This window comes from Rattus norvegicus, chromosome 16 (assembly GCF_036323735.1).
Source record: "Rattus norvegicus strain BN/NHsdMcwi chromosome 16, GRCr8, whole genome shotgun sequence".
In the NCBI taxonomy this organism is placed as follows: domain Eukaryota; kingdom Metazoa; phylum Chordata; class Mammalia; order Rodentia; family Muridae; genus Rattus; species Rattus norvegicus.
Genome location: NC_086034.1, coordinates 73914788 through 73929481, shown reverse-complemented (window position 1 = coordinate 73929481; position 14694 = coordinate 73914788). Strand labels below are relative to the sequence as shown.

Below are 14694 nucleotides of genomic sequence, written 5' to 3'. Positions count from 1 at the left end.
CTGAATTAGAATGGGGGATTAACACCGATTTCAAACAATTCTCTTGGTCTCACTACAGATCTAGGTTCAGTCGGTAAATCCCGGTCATTGTTGCTCCTCTTCCTTTCCTCCCTACTTCTATCCCCTCCCCCTCCTCCTCCGTTCCCACTCTTCCTTCCTCTCCCTCCTTCTCTTCCTCTTCCAGTTCTCACTCCTCCTCCTCTCTCCTTCTCCTCCTCCTTCTCTCTCTTCTTCTCAAATTCCCCTCCTCTTCCTCCTCTACTTTGCCCTCCTCCACCTCCTTCTCCTCCTCCTCTTCCTCCTCCAGTAGTTCTCCCTCTTCCTCCTCTCTCTCCTTCTCCTCCTCCTTCTCCAGTTCCCCCTTCTTTTCTTCATCATCCTCCTCCTCTTCCCCCTTCCCCCCTCCACCTCTCCCTTCTTGACACAACTATGTCGACACAACTGAATGCCAGGTCTACAGGCAGTGCCATCCAGACATTCTCCAAGTTCTTAATAGCAATGGTCAGAAATTTCTTTTGTGATCCCCCAGCCCAGTAAATATTTCAAAGCTCACCACTCTGCCTACCAGTCCTGGCACACGGCTTCCCTATCAGTCACTCTCACATTCTCTGAATCTGCTTTACTTCTCTCCTTGATGTGTGTTATTTTTTTTATTATGTCAGATAAAGCCCTTATGCCTGTGCCCCTGCATTCCATCCTGTGCATGACTGAGCTCTGAACCGTTTCTCTCCTATGATTTCTCTCCTGCGACTTCTGTACCATGACTACCCCGTGCTATTAGAATTGCTGTGTTTAAGCGACTGTGGACTGAAGGCGTTCTTGTTTGATGTTGTACTCCCAACACCACTCTGTCCAATCTTAATTGCCCACAGATTATTTGTTTATCAGAAGTGTCATCTGTACACACATATACCTTCCACTTTCTTGGTTCTTAACCACCCTTAAGGTTCTGTGAGAAGCGTCTAAGAGCATCAGCTTTTCAAACCCAGAGGGCACATTGCTGATCAGAACTGTAGCGATTATCCACACCCTACCTGAAACAATGGCCGATCATCCCCATCTCTGATTTATTACACTTTCTCTTCTGCCTCTTGTCCTGCCTCCCTGTTCCTCCAGCTTCATCTTCTACGTTAGCTACACACTTCCCCACCAAACACCAAACAAAGTATTGACCTTTTCCAAGGTTCATAAACACTTTCTGTCTATGTCTCCAGTCAATAGCTTGGCTATTATTTACTATTAAGTCTATGGACCTGTTGAACATCCTCAGAGATTCAAATTCTTGTATATACCTCTCCAGTGGAAAATAGCCACTTGGACATAAGTATTCAATCCTCCTTTAAATAGCTTCTTGGTTCCTAACCACCACTTAGATACACAATATCCTCTCCATTTTCTTGAGCAACACTAAAGGATCTGAGACCCCTCACTGCTTCCCACCTGTTCTACTACTGATTCTGTCTGGAGGCCTGTGGAGTCTGTCTCCCTTGTGCTAGAAGTTATGGTCCAGCCTCACCACCCCCACACTGACCACCTAACCCATGGGAGCATCATGTGTGCACCACGTCCTTTTCCATTGCCCTTACACATCTTCTGGGATTTATCTTCTATTTTCTTTTCCAAAATCTTTGATCTCTGTGCTTTATCGAGCTGTGACCTATCCCTATTCCAAACAAGACTTCCTGACTTACAATGAACACGACTTAGGCATGGCTCACCAAATCTTAGTAAAACTCTGCTTCTTAGAACTGGTACATTGGAATATGTCTTCCTGTTCGAAAAATGCTTTTCATACCTTACTTTATTCTCTTTTTATGTCTAGGACCTTGTCTAGTGGCCAACATTCAGTAGTCATTAATACATTTGAACTGAATTGATTATAACCATAACTCTGGCAAGAGTCAAAACCTTGACATTTGGAATGATAAAATAATTACTTACTGCTTTTTAAGATGGATGAAATGGGGGTTTTCATTTATTGTAATAAGATAAGCCATCTGTAACAAGAATATTTTTAAATGTCAGTCACATGCTAGTTCATGTGTTTGCTCCACTCATAAAGGAATGACAAAAGTAATACATATATATGTAACATATAATATATATGTAATGTGCAATATGCAATATAGTATATCAGATATGGTATATAATATATACACATATATGTGTGTGTATGTATGTGTATGTATATGTCTATGGGTCTTTTGGCTTCCTGATCCATGTGGATTTCTTAGTCTTCAAGACTCTAAACTTAGAGCTAGGCTTAGTACCTCTGGCAGGCAGGAGCTTGCCTGGTATTAATAAACTGGTATCTTCTGGCTTAGCCAGATACTCCCAGTCACCATTCCTGTAACAGACAGTGAGCTTCACCTCATCCTCAGAACCAGTTCCATTATTCCAGACTCATCCCATTGGTAGCCTGGGGAGGGCACACCTGTTTCTTGCTGCCTTTTTGGCACCTGTGAGGTGCCCATCCCTGAAGTTTCTATCCCACAATGCTCTGCTGCAGCGGCGCTTTTCTGGGTTCTACCCACTGCCTCTATCTAAGCAGCTTGGGTCGTGATGTACACAACCTCACAGGAGTTAGCATATAAAGATGATGGTGTCATTACATGGTTTTCTGGATCTGTTTCCACATCTGGTGATGAGATCTTTTCAGGAACAGTTGTTTGCAGGATGGTTTTCTGAGGATCTAAAAGTAAAAGTAAGAGATACTATTTTGATATCTTTTTTTTTTGTCTAATTGTGCATCTTTTTCTCTATATTAGTAGTTGTCTTGGGTGGTTTATAATTTTTTTACTTTACCCTTTCCACTGTCTATTAAATTGTTCCTAATTCATCCTCCTCTCCCTCCCTCTCCTCTCTCCTCTCCTCCCTCTCAGCTACACAGCTAAACTACTCAAATACCAAGCTTAAGCGTTTTTAAAAGCTTAGAAACATAGACTCATTAAGAGAGTGGCATGCTGAAAGAATGGTGGCTACTAAGACAAGCGAAGTCAGTTTTCTCCAATGGACCAACACTAGGTATATCACTCTGGGACACTCTGGGAAGTCCCCATGTCCAGGAGAAGTTGTCCAGTAAAGAACTGCCATGTTTTTTGTGTGCTTTGTTTGTTTTACTTGTTTTACTTTGGTACTTTTTATCTTATTAGGGTTTTTTGTTTTGTTTTGATTTTGAGACAAGAGAAAGAATATGAAGGTGAATGGCTAGGGAGGTATTGAGGATCTGAGGGAGGGGGAAGAATATGAAAAAAATTAATTAAAAATTCTTAGAAGAAGTTAGTCAAGAAAGCCTGTAGAGGGCAGCACTTGCCAAACCAGGAATTTAAACAAAACAAACAAACCAAAAAAGCCAGTTTCTTTGTGGTGATGAATTGAGTCAAGACTACCATTTACATAGTAACAGAATTGGTAGCCGGGATACGATTCATTGTTATCTATGTTATAGTTAAGAAACCCGTCCCTTTCCAGCGAATGTTTTGCAGCCAAAGAGGAGCAAAAAGAAAGCAAAACTAGTGCAGTGAGCCTGGGGTTGCAGACTTCGCTTCTGTCCCTCAGAAGCCAGAAGCCGGAAGCCGGAAGCCGGAGCAGCTCCGATCTCTGTACTCACGTTGGCCTGCCTGCAGCCCATTAAGATGCACAACCAGCAAAAGAAGGAGGAACATGGCTCCCTTGGTGGTCCTGGAGCTTAGCTGAGGAGCATCTGGCCAGGCAGGTGGGGAGGGCGTTGTGGCCAGTAACGGAAGCTCCCGCAGCTGAACCTGCAGGGTTGTCGCTAAGGAAACCAGCACAGAAAGGGCTGGAGAAAGAGATGCATAGGTTCCGCTAACTGTAAAGAGGAAGGCGGCTGCCTACAGGTTTACTCTTCAGGTTAGGGAGAGCAGGTAAGGATTTTCCTTGTATCATTTATCATGTCTTTTAAAAATAATTTCCACATCGCCGAGGAAAAGATACATGAAAATGTTCAGGTTACTGATGGCAGCCACACGTCTTCCAGGATACTTGGGCAAACTGTCCCAACAACGGAGAACAACAACAACAACAACAACAACAATGTTGCTAACCTGGTTTGTTGTTTTCACAGCTGCATGCGGGACATCCCCTAAATACTCATTGGTCAAACACAGACCTTCAAAGCATTCTCTGCAGGATCATATTGTCACCCTCTAACTCTGCAACCCTGTATTGGTCTTTTAAAGGCGTAGGCATATATTCTGAAGTAATTACAAAAGACAAGAAAACAGAAAGCAATTATGGAGAGAGAAAGGGAGGAACCACAGAGAGGGCCATGGGAAGGGGGGCATAGCTGCTATGAGAGGTGGAAGCAAGAAATTTAACTGAGAAAGGAAGACGAAAGGAAAGATAAATAACACTAATAATATCTTTTAAAGGTACAGGAAACATTTTATAAGCTAACTTAAAAACATATAACATATAAGCATATTTACATTTTTTTCTTTCTTTAATGGAGTCATACCACACTGAGTGATAATGTTCTTTCCCCCCAAGAGATACAGAAAATCTACCAAAAATCCCAGTAGCAGGCAATGGAGACCTTCCTTTGCAGTTTTTTGTCAAGTGGGTGTGAGCTCTTGGTTGCCCCACAGGACTTGAAAGCAGGATCATATTGCTGAAAACACCACACTTTGAACACAAGGCTTTGTTGGATAAAAGTAGATCTGCCCTGGAAGCCTCCTCACTGAGGCTGGGCTCTCTCACAGAATCTGATGGTGCTCTGCAAACTCCCCAAAGAGAAGAGCAACCACATGGCAAGACACCCCCAAGCGAGAGTGTGGCACTTTTATCTCAGGATAATTGACAGCTGTCTAATAAGACTTAAGGCCCATTCAATAGGAAGGAATTCAAGTTCTATAAATTTGGTATAAACCTAGCCAAGTGCCCATGGCTGAAGAGACCATAGACTCTTAGAGTAGAAGAAACTGTACTGTAATCTTCCTAAACCAATATAATTTCTAAGTGCATCTAGACACTTACCTTGATAGCCACAGGTAAGTATAGCTCACATCCCTCATCAAAGAAGCTTCTTTTTGCAAAAGATGGAGACTGTGATAGGAATCTGCTGCCAAGCCCAGCTTGGCTATGCAAGGGACAGCATGACATGGTTTCCACCCCTGAAACAGAGTTATCAGAGGGTAGGCCTCTACCAGTGTCAATGTTTGCTGAGGGCATGAGGCTTGTTTGTATAATAATGTGCATATTTTCATGTTCCTCCTTCAGGGAATGCTACCCTTGTTAAGATGAATGACTCCATGATAAGCAAAGACAGCATGAGTCTGGAGGCAAGGGTGTGTCTGTGTCCTTAGCAAAATGGTAAATGCTGAGACCTTCAGGACAGCTCTTAAGGTTGTGGGAAAGAACTCTGAAAACATGAGTTCACAAATACGTAATTTCTCAACTATGCGAAAATGCAAGGAGGAGTTATATAAAGCAATATAAGTAATATTATTATACATATAAATATGATTTTATATATAATACAAATATAAGCATTATGAGTTATATGATGGGCTTCACAGACCTAAAAGAACAGAGGCAGCTGTACTATGAGACAGCGTCTCAGAAAGATACAAAGGCAGGCAGATTCCTGAGTTTAAGGTCAGCCAGGAACAGAGCTAGTTTGGGCCCAGGAGTGATGGAAATGGTAATCTCATGATGGGATCCCACCCAGCTTGCTTATTGTCTGTGCTTACAAAGGCAGGCTGATGGGATCCCACCCAGCTAGCTTATTGTCTGTGCTTACAAAGGCAGGCAGATCTCTGAATTCATTTGCAATGTTTAAAAAAAATGTGCTTGCTGTCTCTAAGAATCAAGGGGTTGGGGTCATAGGATGCTGACTCATGGGATAATCAAAAGGGAACCTGAATTGATGTGTAAATAAAAGAGTGGACTTTTGAGCTGCAAGAGATGAACCATACAGAGATTTTTTTTAGAATTGTAAGAGAGAGAGAGAGAGATGTCTGGAGAAAGCAATCAGGAAAGCTGTCTCAAGCAGAATATAGGGTATCAACTTGTAACCCAGAATTTGACTTCTAGTCATTTTCACCACTCTCAAATACCTCTTCCCTCAGGCCCCCTCTCCTAACCAAGGCTGGTCCTTGGCAATCCACAACTGGTCAGAATGCAGTGAATAAGTGGTTATGGGTGCTTAGACACAACTGATACATCTACAATACTCCTACAGTTTCCATGAGAAATAAGGCAGAGAATTTATAAGAGTTATAGAACCAGGACTCCTGCTTTAAGACATTGTCCTCTAGACATGACAGGTGAAGCTGAATCCATGAAATCTCAGCCATATGATTGCCTAAGTCTTACATAGTGACAGCAGTCAATATGCCAGTGTCAACAGAGGGAATTTTAATAAACCTGGCACCTGATTGAAGAATTACAGGCAATCAATGGCTGCTGGGAGCTGAAGAACCAGTTTTCCCCAGGAAGCATCAGGTTATCTAATCCCAAATTCAGTCTGAAGCACATGCACATGCAAACAACATTAAATGGATTTTATAGGTTGCATACACATGTGTGCTTAAAGGAATATTATTATTAAAGAGGTTATGAATTCAAGAGAGAGTAGGTGCACTAGAGGGGGCAGAAGGGGCACAAATGGTGTAAGTACAGAACTCATATGATAAATTCTCAAACACAAATTCAGTCATGTACTAGAAGCAACGTAGCAACTTCCTAGTGTCCACAGGCCCTAGCCCAAATCATAACTACAATAAAATCCAGCCACACCAAATTAACTATAATTCTGTTAGGAAAAGAGAAAAATGTGATAAGTTTGCTCTGAAATTCCTTTGCCATGATAGAAGAAGAAAAAATTAGAAATGGTAACAGAATAAACATCTCACTTTTAAAAGGGACCAAGCAACCAAGTCATAAAGTCATGCAGAGTAGAATGAGTAGGAAAAACACAGTCGCTTAATAGATTAGTGATTGGAGAGGCCATGCATAACAAACATGCCCAAAGGGAACAGTGATAAAATAGAAGGATTACACAAGTAAACTTAGGAGACAGAGATTAAATTAACCTTAAATTAGCAGAAAGAGGTGTGCTTTCTTACCTCCCAACATGCCTGTGCCTAAAAGGTGAGATGGCTTTCCTGGCATTCCTAATGGTTAGACATACATGACCTGTGTGGACCTAGTCAGATTCCTACATCAGTTCAAGTCTCTGATGTTTTCAACAGGACCGAAAAACTAATGTCCGATGTAGGTGCCCACAAAACCTCCAGTACATGCTGAACAGTGCTATTGCTGCACCTCGTACATGGCCACAGCCTCCGGAGCAGCCCTGGTGTCTCACCTTTTGAATGCTGACTCTTCGTTTGGTAGGGCTATTCAGAGAGACTCTGGAGTCTTTAAATGGTGGAGGTCTATCCAATAGAAGTCAATGACAAGGGGTCGGCCTTTGAAAGTTCTACTTGGCCCTTAATATTTCCTCTCTTTTCTCCTGCAGCGATTCTCTACCTACGGGTTGCAACCCCCTCGAGGTCACATGACCCTTTCACAGGGGCCGCATATCAGACACCCTGCATATCAGATATTTACATGATTCATAACAGTAGCAAAATTACAGTTATGAAGTAGAAACAAAATAACGTTATGGTTAGGGGCCACCACAACATGAGGAACTGTATTACAGGGTCACAGCATTAGGAAAGTTGAGAGTAAGGACGACTTTCCTTCCCTTCAAGTCCATAGGGACATGAGCAGCCTCTACACACACACATCCACCATAATAAGCAGCCACTCTTTCTGAGACTCCATGGACCTAAACATTTTGAAGCCATGGTCCAAGATATAACCCATTCTCCTTAGTTGTTTCTGTTGGGTATCACCATATCAGAATTGTACATATGACTAGTATAGGCTCTCTGCTATATCACAATCTGAAAACAAATGAGTGAAGGACTGAAGAATACGGATGTCAACAACAAAATGATATTGCCTTTGGATGGACCCCAGCCAAGAGGCTCCTATAGTATCATGTACGTTGAATGGCTAATGTGTGTTAATAGTAAGTGGTAGCTCAGAAATGTCTCCATATTTATATATCTGTACAATAAAGTGGAAACATCCCATGCTCACAGATGTGAGTATTTGCTAAAATGTCAGTAATACCAAACATGTCCACATCCCACTAAGTTTTTCTGGTTGTTTTGTATAGAGAAAACTACACAACTGAGGTGTGTGTTTTTTTTTTAAATGAGATATTTTATCTTCCTGGGTAAAGGTTACCTCACTCAGAATGATTGTTTCCAGCTCCATCTATTTGCCTGAGATTTTCATGATTTTCTTAATAGCTGAATAATATTCCACTGGGTAGATACACCACATTATCATTGTCCCTTCATTAATTGATGGCCATCTAGGTTGTTTCTGTCTCCTGGGTATTATGAGTAGAGCAGCAAGCATTTCTGCAGTAGGATATGGGTCTAGCTGGATCACATGGTAGATTTATGTTTTAATTCCATACTAATCTGTATGGCTGACCAGTTTGCACTCCCATCAGCAACGAATACTTATCTCCCTTTCCCCACCTTGGTTGGTTGGTTGGTTGGTTTTGTTTTTGTCCTTTTCTTTTTTTTATCTTAGCCATTCTGACTGGTATAAGACAGAATCTCAAAGTAGTTTTGAGTTTTCCTGATGGCTGAGGACGTTGAACATTTTCTTAAACTGTATTTCATCTTTTGAAAAGTGTTTGACTCCATTATTGACTTGATTTTCTAACCAGGTTGTTCATTTTTTTTGTGGTGTTTCTATCAATAATAAATTAAGAAATAAAAATATTGCAGCCTCCTCTTGGATTGGTTTGAGGAAGAGTGCACCTACATTTGAATTCTCTTCCCCCTGTGCCTCCCATCTGTCCCTAAAAAGGGGAACACTTACCAAACACCCCAAGGCTGTAGTGGACTTATTAGATGCAGCCTTGTTTCTCCAGAAGTTTACAGCTACTGCTGATGGTCATCTATGGCTATCTCAAAACCTATACTGGTGGAATTTTAAAACCCCTCTACTAAATGCCACCTGGAAAGGGAAAACTCCAACTAGGTTAAAGAATGTCTGTAGGGAGAGCAAGATCAGAGGCTTTTAATCTAGATAGCGTAGGATTCAAAGTCTGTCAGATGACTAGTCTCATAGCTGTCACCTGCCCCATTGTTGCACACAGAGACAGAAAGTGTCTAGGGAAAGACTGCTCAGTAGATTTTACACACTCACTGGAGAGACTTAAAACCCATTTGGTACTGGCATGGGTGGATACTTTACTGGATGATAGGAGCACAGAAGACGACAAACATCCTTTGTAATGGGATTCCAATTCCCTGAAGAAGTCCGATGTTGTTAGCTTTGGTGTGACTAAAGAGTCGTCCATAAACATTGGTATGGTCTCTTTTGGAGGCTTTCCCTTCAAGATTATCCAGCTGGTATACAATATCTAGTCAGATTCTAACAAATTCCTAGGTTAGGAAGGGAGCCCCTAAAGGGAGAGAGGTGGGGCCACCCCCATTCTGTCCTGGAGATCTGATCCTGGGCAAAGTACTCAAGGAGATTCCCTTAAGAGCCTCAATGAGTAGGTTCCTATCCTGCCTTCTGTGTACCACTATGGTCATCATGACAGCTGGCATGGACTCATAGCTAAAATGGAATAGTACCACTCTGGATTTGTGGAAAAGAGAATCTTTGGGGGTGTGGGGAGGATACTCTCTCATCTTGACCTTGGCTTCAGTAAAGGGACTTCTTTCAATCCTTCCCTAGTAGATCCCTAGATTAGAAATAAAAGCTGTCAAATATAAAAACTACCTGCTCCTGGCCGGGAATTGTCAATTGGTTGTGAGCACTCTCAAATGAGAATACCCACATGTAGGGTTAATGAACCTGATGAGATCTATACCATCTATTTTAACAGATGGATATTCTGCACCAACCCAGGGGCTAGTCGTGACCTGGTGTGCCCATTGACCTCCCAAAGTCAGTCTTACTTAGCAGGCTGGATTGTGCAAGACCTGGAAGTCCTGAAAGGCTCCTCAGATTAATCATACCTTAGGAACTGAACGACTCTGTGAGCCTCTGTGGCACAGGTAGGGCTATGCTTACCTCGGAGTAATATTCACTATTCATCTTCCAGTGGGATATTTCCAGGTCATGGGTCCACTGCTTTTAGTTGGGCCAGTTTCTCAACTTCCTATGGTGGCTATCTTAGGTCTGGCCCAGAGAGCCAGCAAACCAAGGGTCTCCCTCAGTTACAACCACTTCTTGTGGGACTTGCTAGGCTCAATTGGTATGGGCCTAGGAATTGTAGGACAACTAAGATATGCCACGTCAGAAGAGAGACACTCATTTAAAAAGGCCCCCTTTCCTGGTATAAAACATAAAGCTGTCTACTGTTTCAGGAAGAGGAAAAAGGCTGCAATGCTATAAGGAAACAAAACAAAACAACACAAATCTAGTGTTAGAGAAATTGGAAAGGAGTACAGAATGGATTTTCCAGGGATACGGCTCCATCACAACTTAACCCACCATGATTCAAAAAGCATCTTAAGTCAAATGGGATCAGGGCTGTCCATGCCATGGGCCAAGCTAGTGGATGTGGAAGCAAAGTCTGACCATATATATAGTCTCCCTCCTCTCTGGATAATAGCCTTTGGCCAGAGGCCAGCTCCAGAGCTCTGTATCTCTTGAAGGTGCGGGGAGTGGGGTGGGAGCAAGACTTGGTCTTGGGAGAGATTAGGGTTGCTCTATTAATTTGTAAGTTGCTCTGCTTCCCTTCTGCTTCCTCCTCCTAATCCTGGTCTCTCCTTCTGCTCTAATGTAATGTAATTGTCCCTAGTTTTTTATATCTTTTCTAGGAGAACAAATCACATGGTCTTTCCAACCATCCTTTAAAAAAAACTTCACTAAATTTCAAACATAAAATCAAATCATAAACTGGGGATTTAGCTCAGTGGTAGAGCGCTTACCTAGGAAGCGCAAGGCCCTGGGTTCGGTCCCCAGCTCCGGAAAAAAAAAATCAAATCATAAACTGAATAAGAAATCTAGAACAGAGCTGTTTACGTGTGCTTCTATTAAGTAATTACCTAGCTAGACATGTATTTTCTGTCTCTAGATACACAGGTTCATTGAAAGTTAAAAACCACAATTCTTGTGACTAAATTAGCATTGAAGTTTTGTATAGATAAATCCAGTCAATATTTTATCTTCTGTCTTTGTGACTACAATAAATCATTAGTTCCCTTTTATGACCTTTGGTTACTTGTTTTAAAAACTCTAGGAATGCGTTCTAAGTTGTAAATGCCTGCTTTCTATCTCAGAAACAATTAACTCAAGATACTTGAAGACTGGCAGAGTTCTAATTATAGTTCTTGTATTAAAGAGGGTTTTAATAGCAGTCCTATTATAAAGGACTTAGTAATTACTAGTATAATTTTAGAAATTCTTATACAATCATCATTAAGAATTAAGAAATCGTGTTTGTCTATATAGTACCACTACAAGACAGCACATCTTCATGGATCTGCAGAAATCTGCCCAGGGATTTTATAAGGACAGGAAAGACATCAGCTATAGGACTCATTTCCCAGGATTTGTCCTTTGGGCCTTGCCTCTCAAAGGCTCTTTCATCATTGTTTCACTGTGAAACATCTCGAGAAGGTCACCTGCTTGCTTTTAGCCTCTCCTAAATGGTTCATGGCAGCCCATCATAACTATAACATGGCATATTGTATTCTAACACTCATGTTCCCTGACTGAAATTTTAAGTTTTCAGTCACCAAACACAGATTTAGGTACAGTTGTCCAGAATACCCATGCCTGTGGGAAATCACTGGACAGCTTCACAAAACCCAATGGGATTACGTCTGTCTCCTAGACTATGGGAATGGGACCAATAAGAATGGGACCCTGATTTTATCCAGACTTGGCCCCAATCAGTATCTTTGGTATATGGGAAGTGGTATTTGCTGTTAGGAGAGAACTAGCATTTACTATTGTAGATCCATCATGTGAAATTTCTAAGCATTTGCCCTTATGTTTGTGAGTGCCCTGGGTAGTTAATTCTGGTCCAATCTTCCTCCCTGAGTAAGACATGTTGATCATGGTGCAGAAGTATTCCCTCTGTTAATTGTCTCTAGTGTTTCCCATGAGGTGGTAGTAGAGCAGACACAGTGGCTGACCTCTGAACTTGGATGACAGATGGACAGCTTCTTGAGCCCTGGAGTGCACACCCTTCACCATCATGTGTCCCTTGCAGTGGACAAAGGCAGCAAGAAAATGCTTCAGTGAGGTTCATGACAAAGCCTGAGGAGAGTTTTGAATAGTTTTCTTGATTGTTCTACTCAAAGGAGGGCAGAACTGCATCAACTGGTGTGTGTGTGTGTGTGTGTGTGTATGTGTGTGTGTGAATGTGTGAATGTGTGTGTGTGAATGTGTGAATGTATGTGAATGTGTGTGAATGTGTGAATGAGTATGTGTGTGTGTGTGTGTGTGTATGTGTGTGTGTGTGTGTGTGTGTGTGAATGTGTGTGTGTTTAAATCATGTTCTTACTAGGGGTTATAATTGTTCTAATGATTTCACTCTTCATAGGCTACAAAAATTACCTGGTCTGCATTATACATGTAATGGCCCTCTGGCACCCTAGGTCTGTACAACCAACTGAATTCTAAAATGTCCCTTCCTCTTGACTGGCCCGAGAGAACTTCCTGCTCTTGGGGGCTCACCTGTCTCTTTCTGGTTGACTATTTAAAATACCCCTTTTTTCAGTGCTGATCCCTGACAGGGATGAATAAAGGAAGGTGCGACAACTGATTCAGATACAGACACCAGCAGCCAAACAGTAGGTGGAAATAAGGGACTATTACAGAAGAATACAAGGAAGGATTGGGGAACCCAAAGGGGACAGGAACTCCACAGGAAGACCAACAGAGTCACCTAATCTGGAACCTTGGGGCTCTCAGAGTCTGAACCACCAACCAAAGAACACACATGGGTGGGACCTAGGCCTCCCACACATATGTAGCAGATGTGCAGTTTGGTCTTCATGTGGATCCCAAAAAACTGGAACGGGGTCTATCCCAAAGCTGTTGCCTGTATGTGGGATATGTTCTTCTAGCTGGGCTGCCTTGTCTGGCCTCAGTGGAAGAGGAAGCACCTAGTGTTGCAAAGACTTGAGTGCCATGATTGGGGAGGGGGGATATATAGGAGGGCCCTCAACAGCTAAGAGGAGGATGGAGGGTTGTAGAAGGGGGTGTCTGGAAGGGGGTGATGAGCGGGATGTAAAGTGAATAAGTTAAAAAAAAGAAATACAGAAAGAAGAAAGGCTCCTCCTTGCTTTTGTAACCCCACCCCGATTGCAATTCTTACCAAACAGCCAGGGGAGAGGTGAGCCTAACCTTGGGCTCAGAAGGAACATTCAGAAGTTCCTGATGGTACAGAGCCTCCAGGAGTCTAAAGTGTTGTACAGAGATGAACTGTATGTGCCATGGCAGAAGTTCAATCACAGGAGAACCAAAGCAGTGGTGAGAAGCTCTGACACTTATGAAAACTTTATTTAAAATGAAAAGGTTCCATAAACGAAACTCCATTCTTTGCCATAGCAATCATCTTCTTGCTACTTGTCCAGAACCAACTTGGCCCCTCCCACAATCACACACTGTGCCTTAAGTATGAATCAGCTGGAGTTTCTTCTCTTTGCAAACTCGCTCTACATGCTACCCCACAGTCCCAAGCACACTGGAGAGGGACATTCCAATGGGTACATGAAGTGACCCTGAGACTAGAGGCCAAGTCCCTCTACGGCCTGGACCACAGCTCACACACACACACACACACACACACACACACACACACACAGTGGACATTCATGGTGGATCTCCCCATCTCATTTACCATGATCTAGACACGCCCAGAAATGCATCTCTTCAAGAGACTCTAGATCTCACATAGGGCAGATGTCACATAGGGCAGTCTACAGCTTTTGCTACTCACAGGTGTGAAGCCTCTGGGTACCCACCATTCTTGTCATTGTCCCTACGTTCCTGGAAAGTGGATGGTCTGAAAAGGCAGTTTCTGAAGCTTGCCTTCCTGTGGCAATACCTGAGGCTGCAAGTCTGGGCCGTGCTGAGAAGCCGGTGTCTGTATCAGTTACTTTTCTCGTTGTTTTGACAGAATACCTGACAAATGTGATTTATTAAAGGGATTTGATTTGGCTCACGGTCAGAGGGTTATGGTCTATCATAGTAAAGAAAGCATGGTATTGAACCTATAGTCAGGAAGGAGAGAAGTGAATCTTAACACTCATCCTGTTTCTTCCCATCTATTCAAGGCCGGCGATAGATACAATACAGGGCACAAACCCAGGATGGTTCTGATTGATTTGGGTATTTGACCCAGGAAATCAGGCTGCAAAGTGTGTGTGTGTGTGTGTGTGTGTGTGTGTGTGTGTGTGTGTGTTTGAGTGGGGAATGGTGTAACAGGGAGAACTCAGAGAGTCATTGAAGAAGACCCACAGTTGACACCACTGACTTCCTCCACCCACACACCAAGGTACCCCAACCAACTACAATAGCCCATGGGCTGAATGCCAAGGCAGAGGAAATCACACACACACACACACACACACACACACACACACACACACACACACACACACACCAGATCAGCAAGCCTGCAAA

General features: G+C 42.6%; 1 protein-coding gene across 4 annotated transcripts in view; it reads right to left on the bottom strand.

Annotated features, from left to right (window-relative positions):
- The window catches only part of Adam5 (ADAM metallopeptidase domain 5), a 76010-nt gene extending 71873 nt beyond the window's left edge, over positions 1-4137 (bottom strand). For 2 of the 4 annotated variants that reach the window (XM_006253321.5, XM_006253322.5), the window contains exons 1-3: positions 3611-3768; positions 2613-2692; positions 1942-1997 (exon numbers count right to left, since the gene is read on the bottom strand). In XM_006253321.5, the coding sequence (XP_006253383.1) occupies positions 1942-1997; positions 2613-2692; positions 3611-3665 (191 nt within the window). In that variant the 5' untranslated portion in view covers positions 3666-3768. Of the gene's footprint in view, positions 1-1941; positions 1998-2612; positions 2693-3610; positions 3769-3954 lie in introns of those variants that run through there. The other 2 variants (XM_063275648.1, NM_020303.1) reach the window with 2 other exon arrangements.
- Between the last annotated feature and the right edge of the window lie 10557 nt (positions 4138-14694).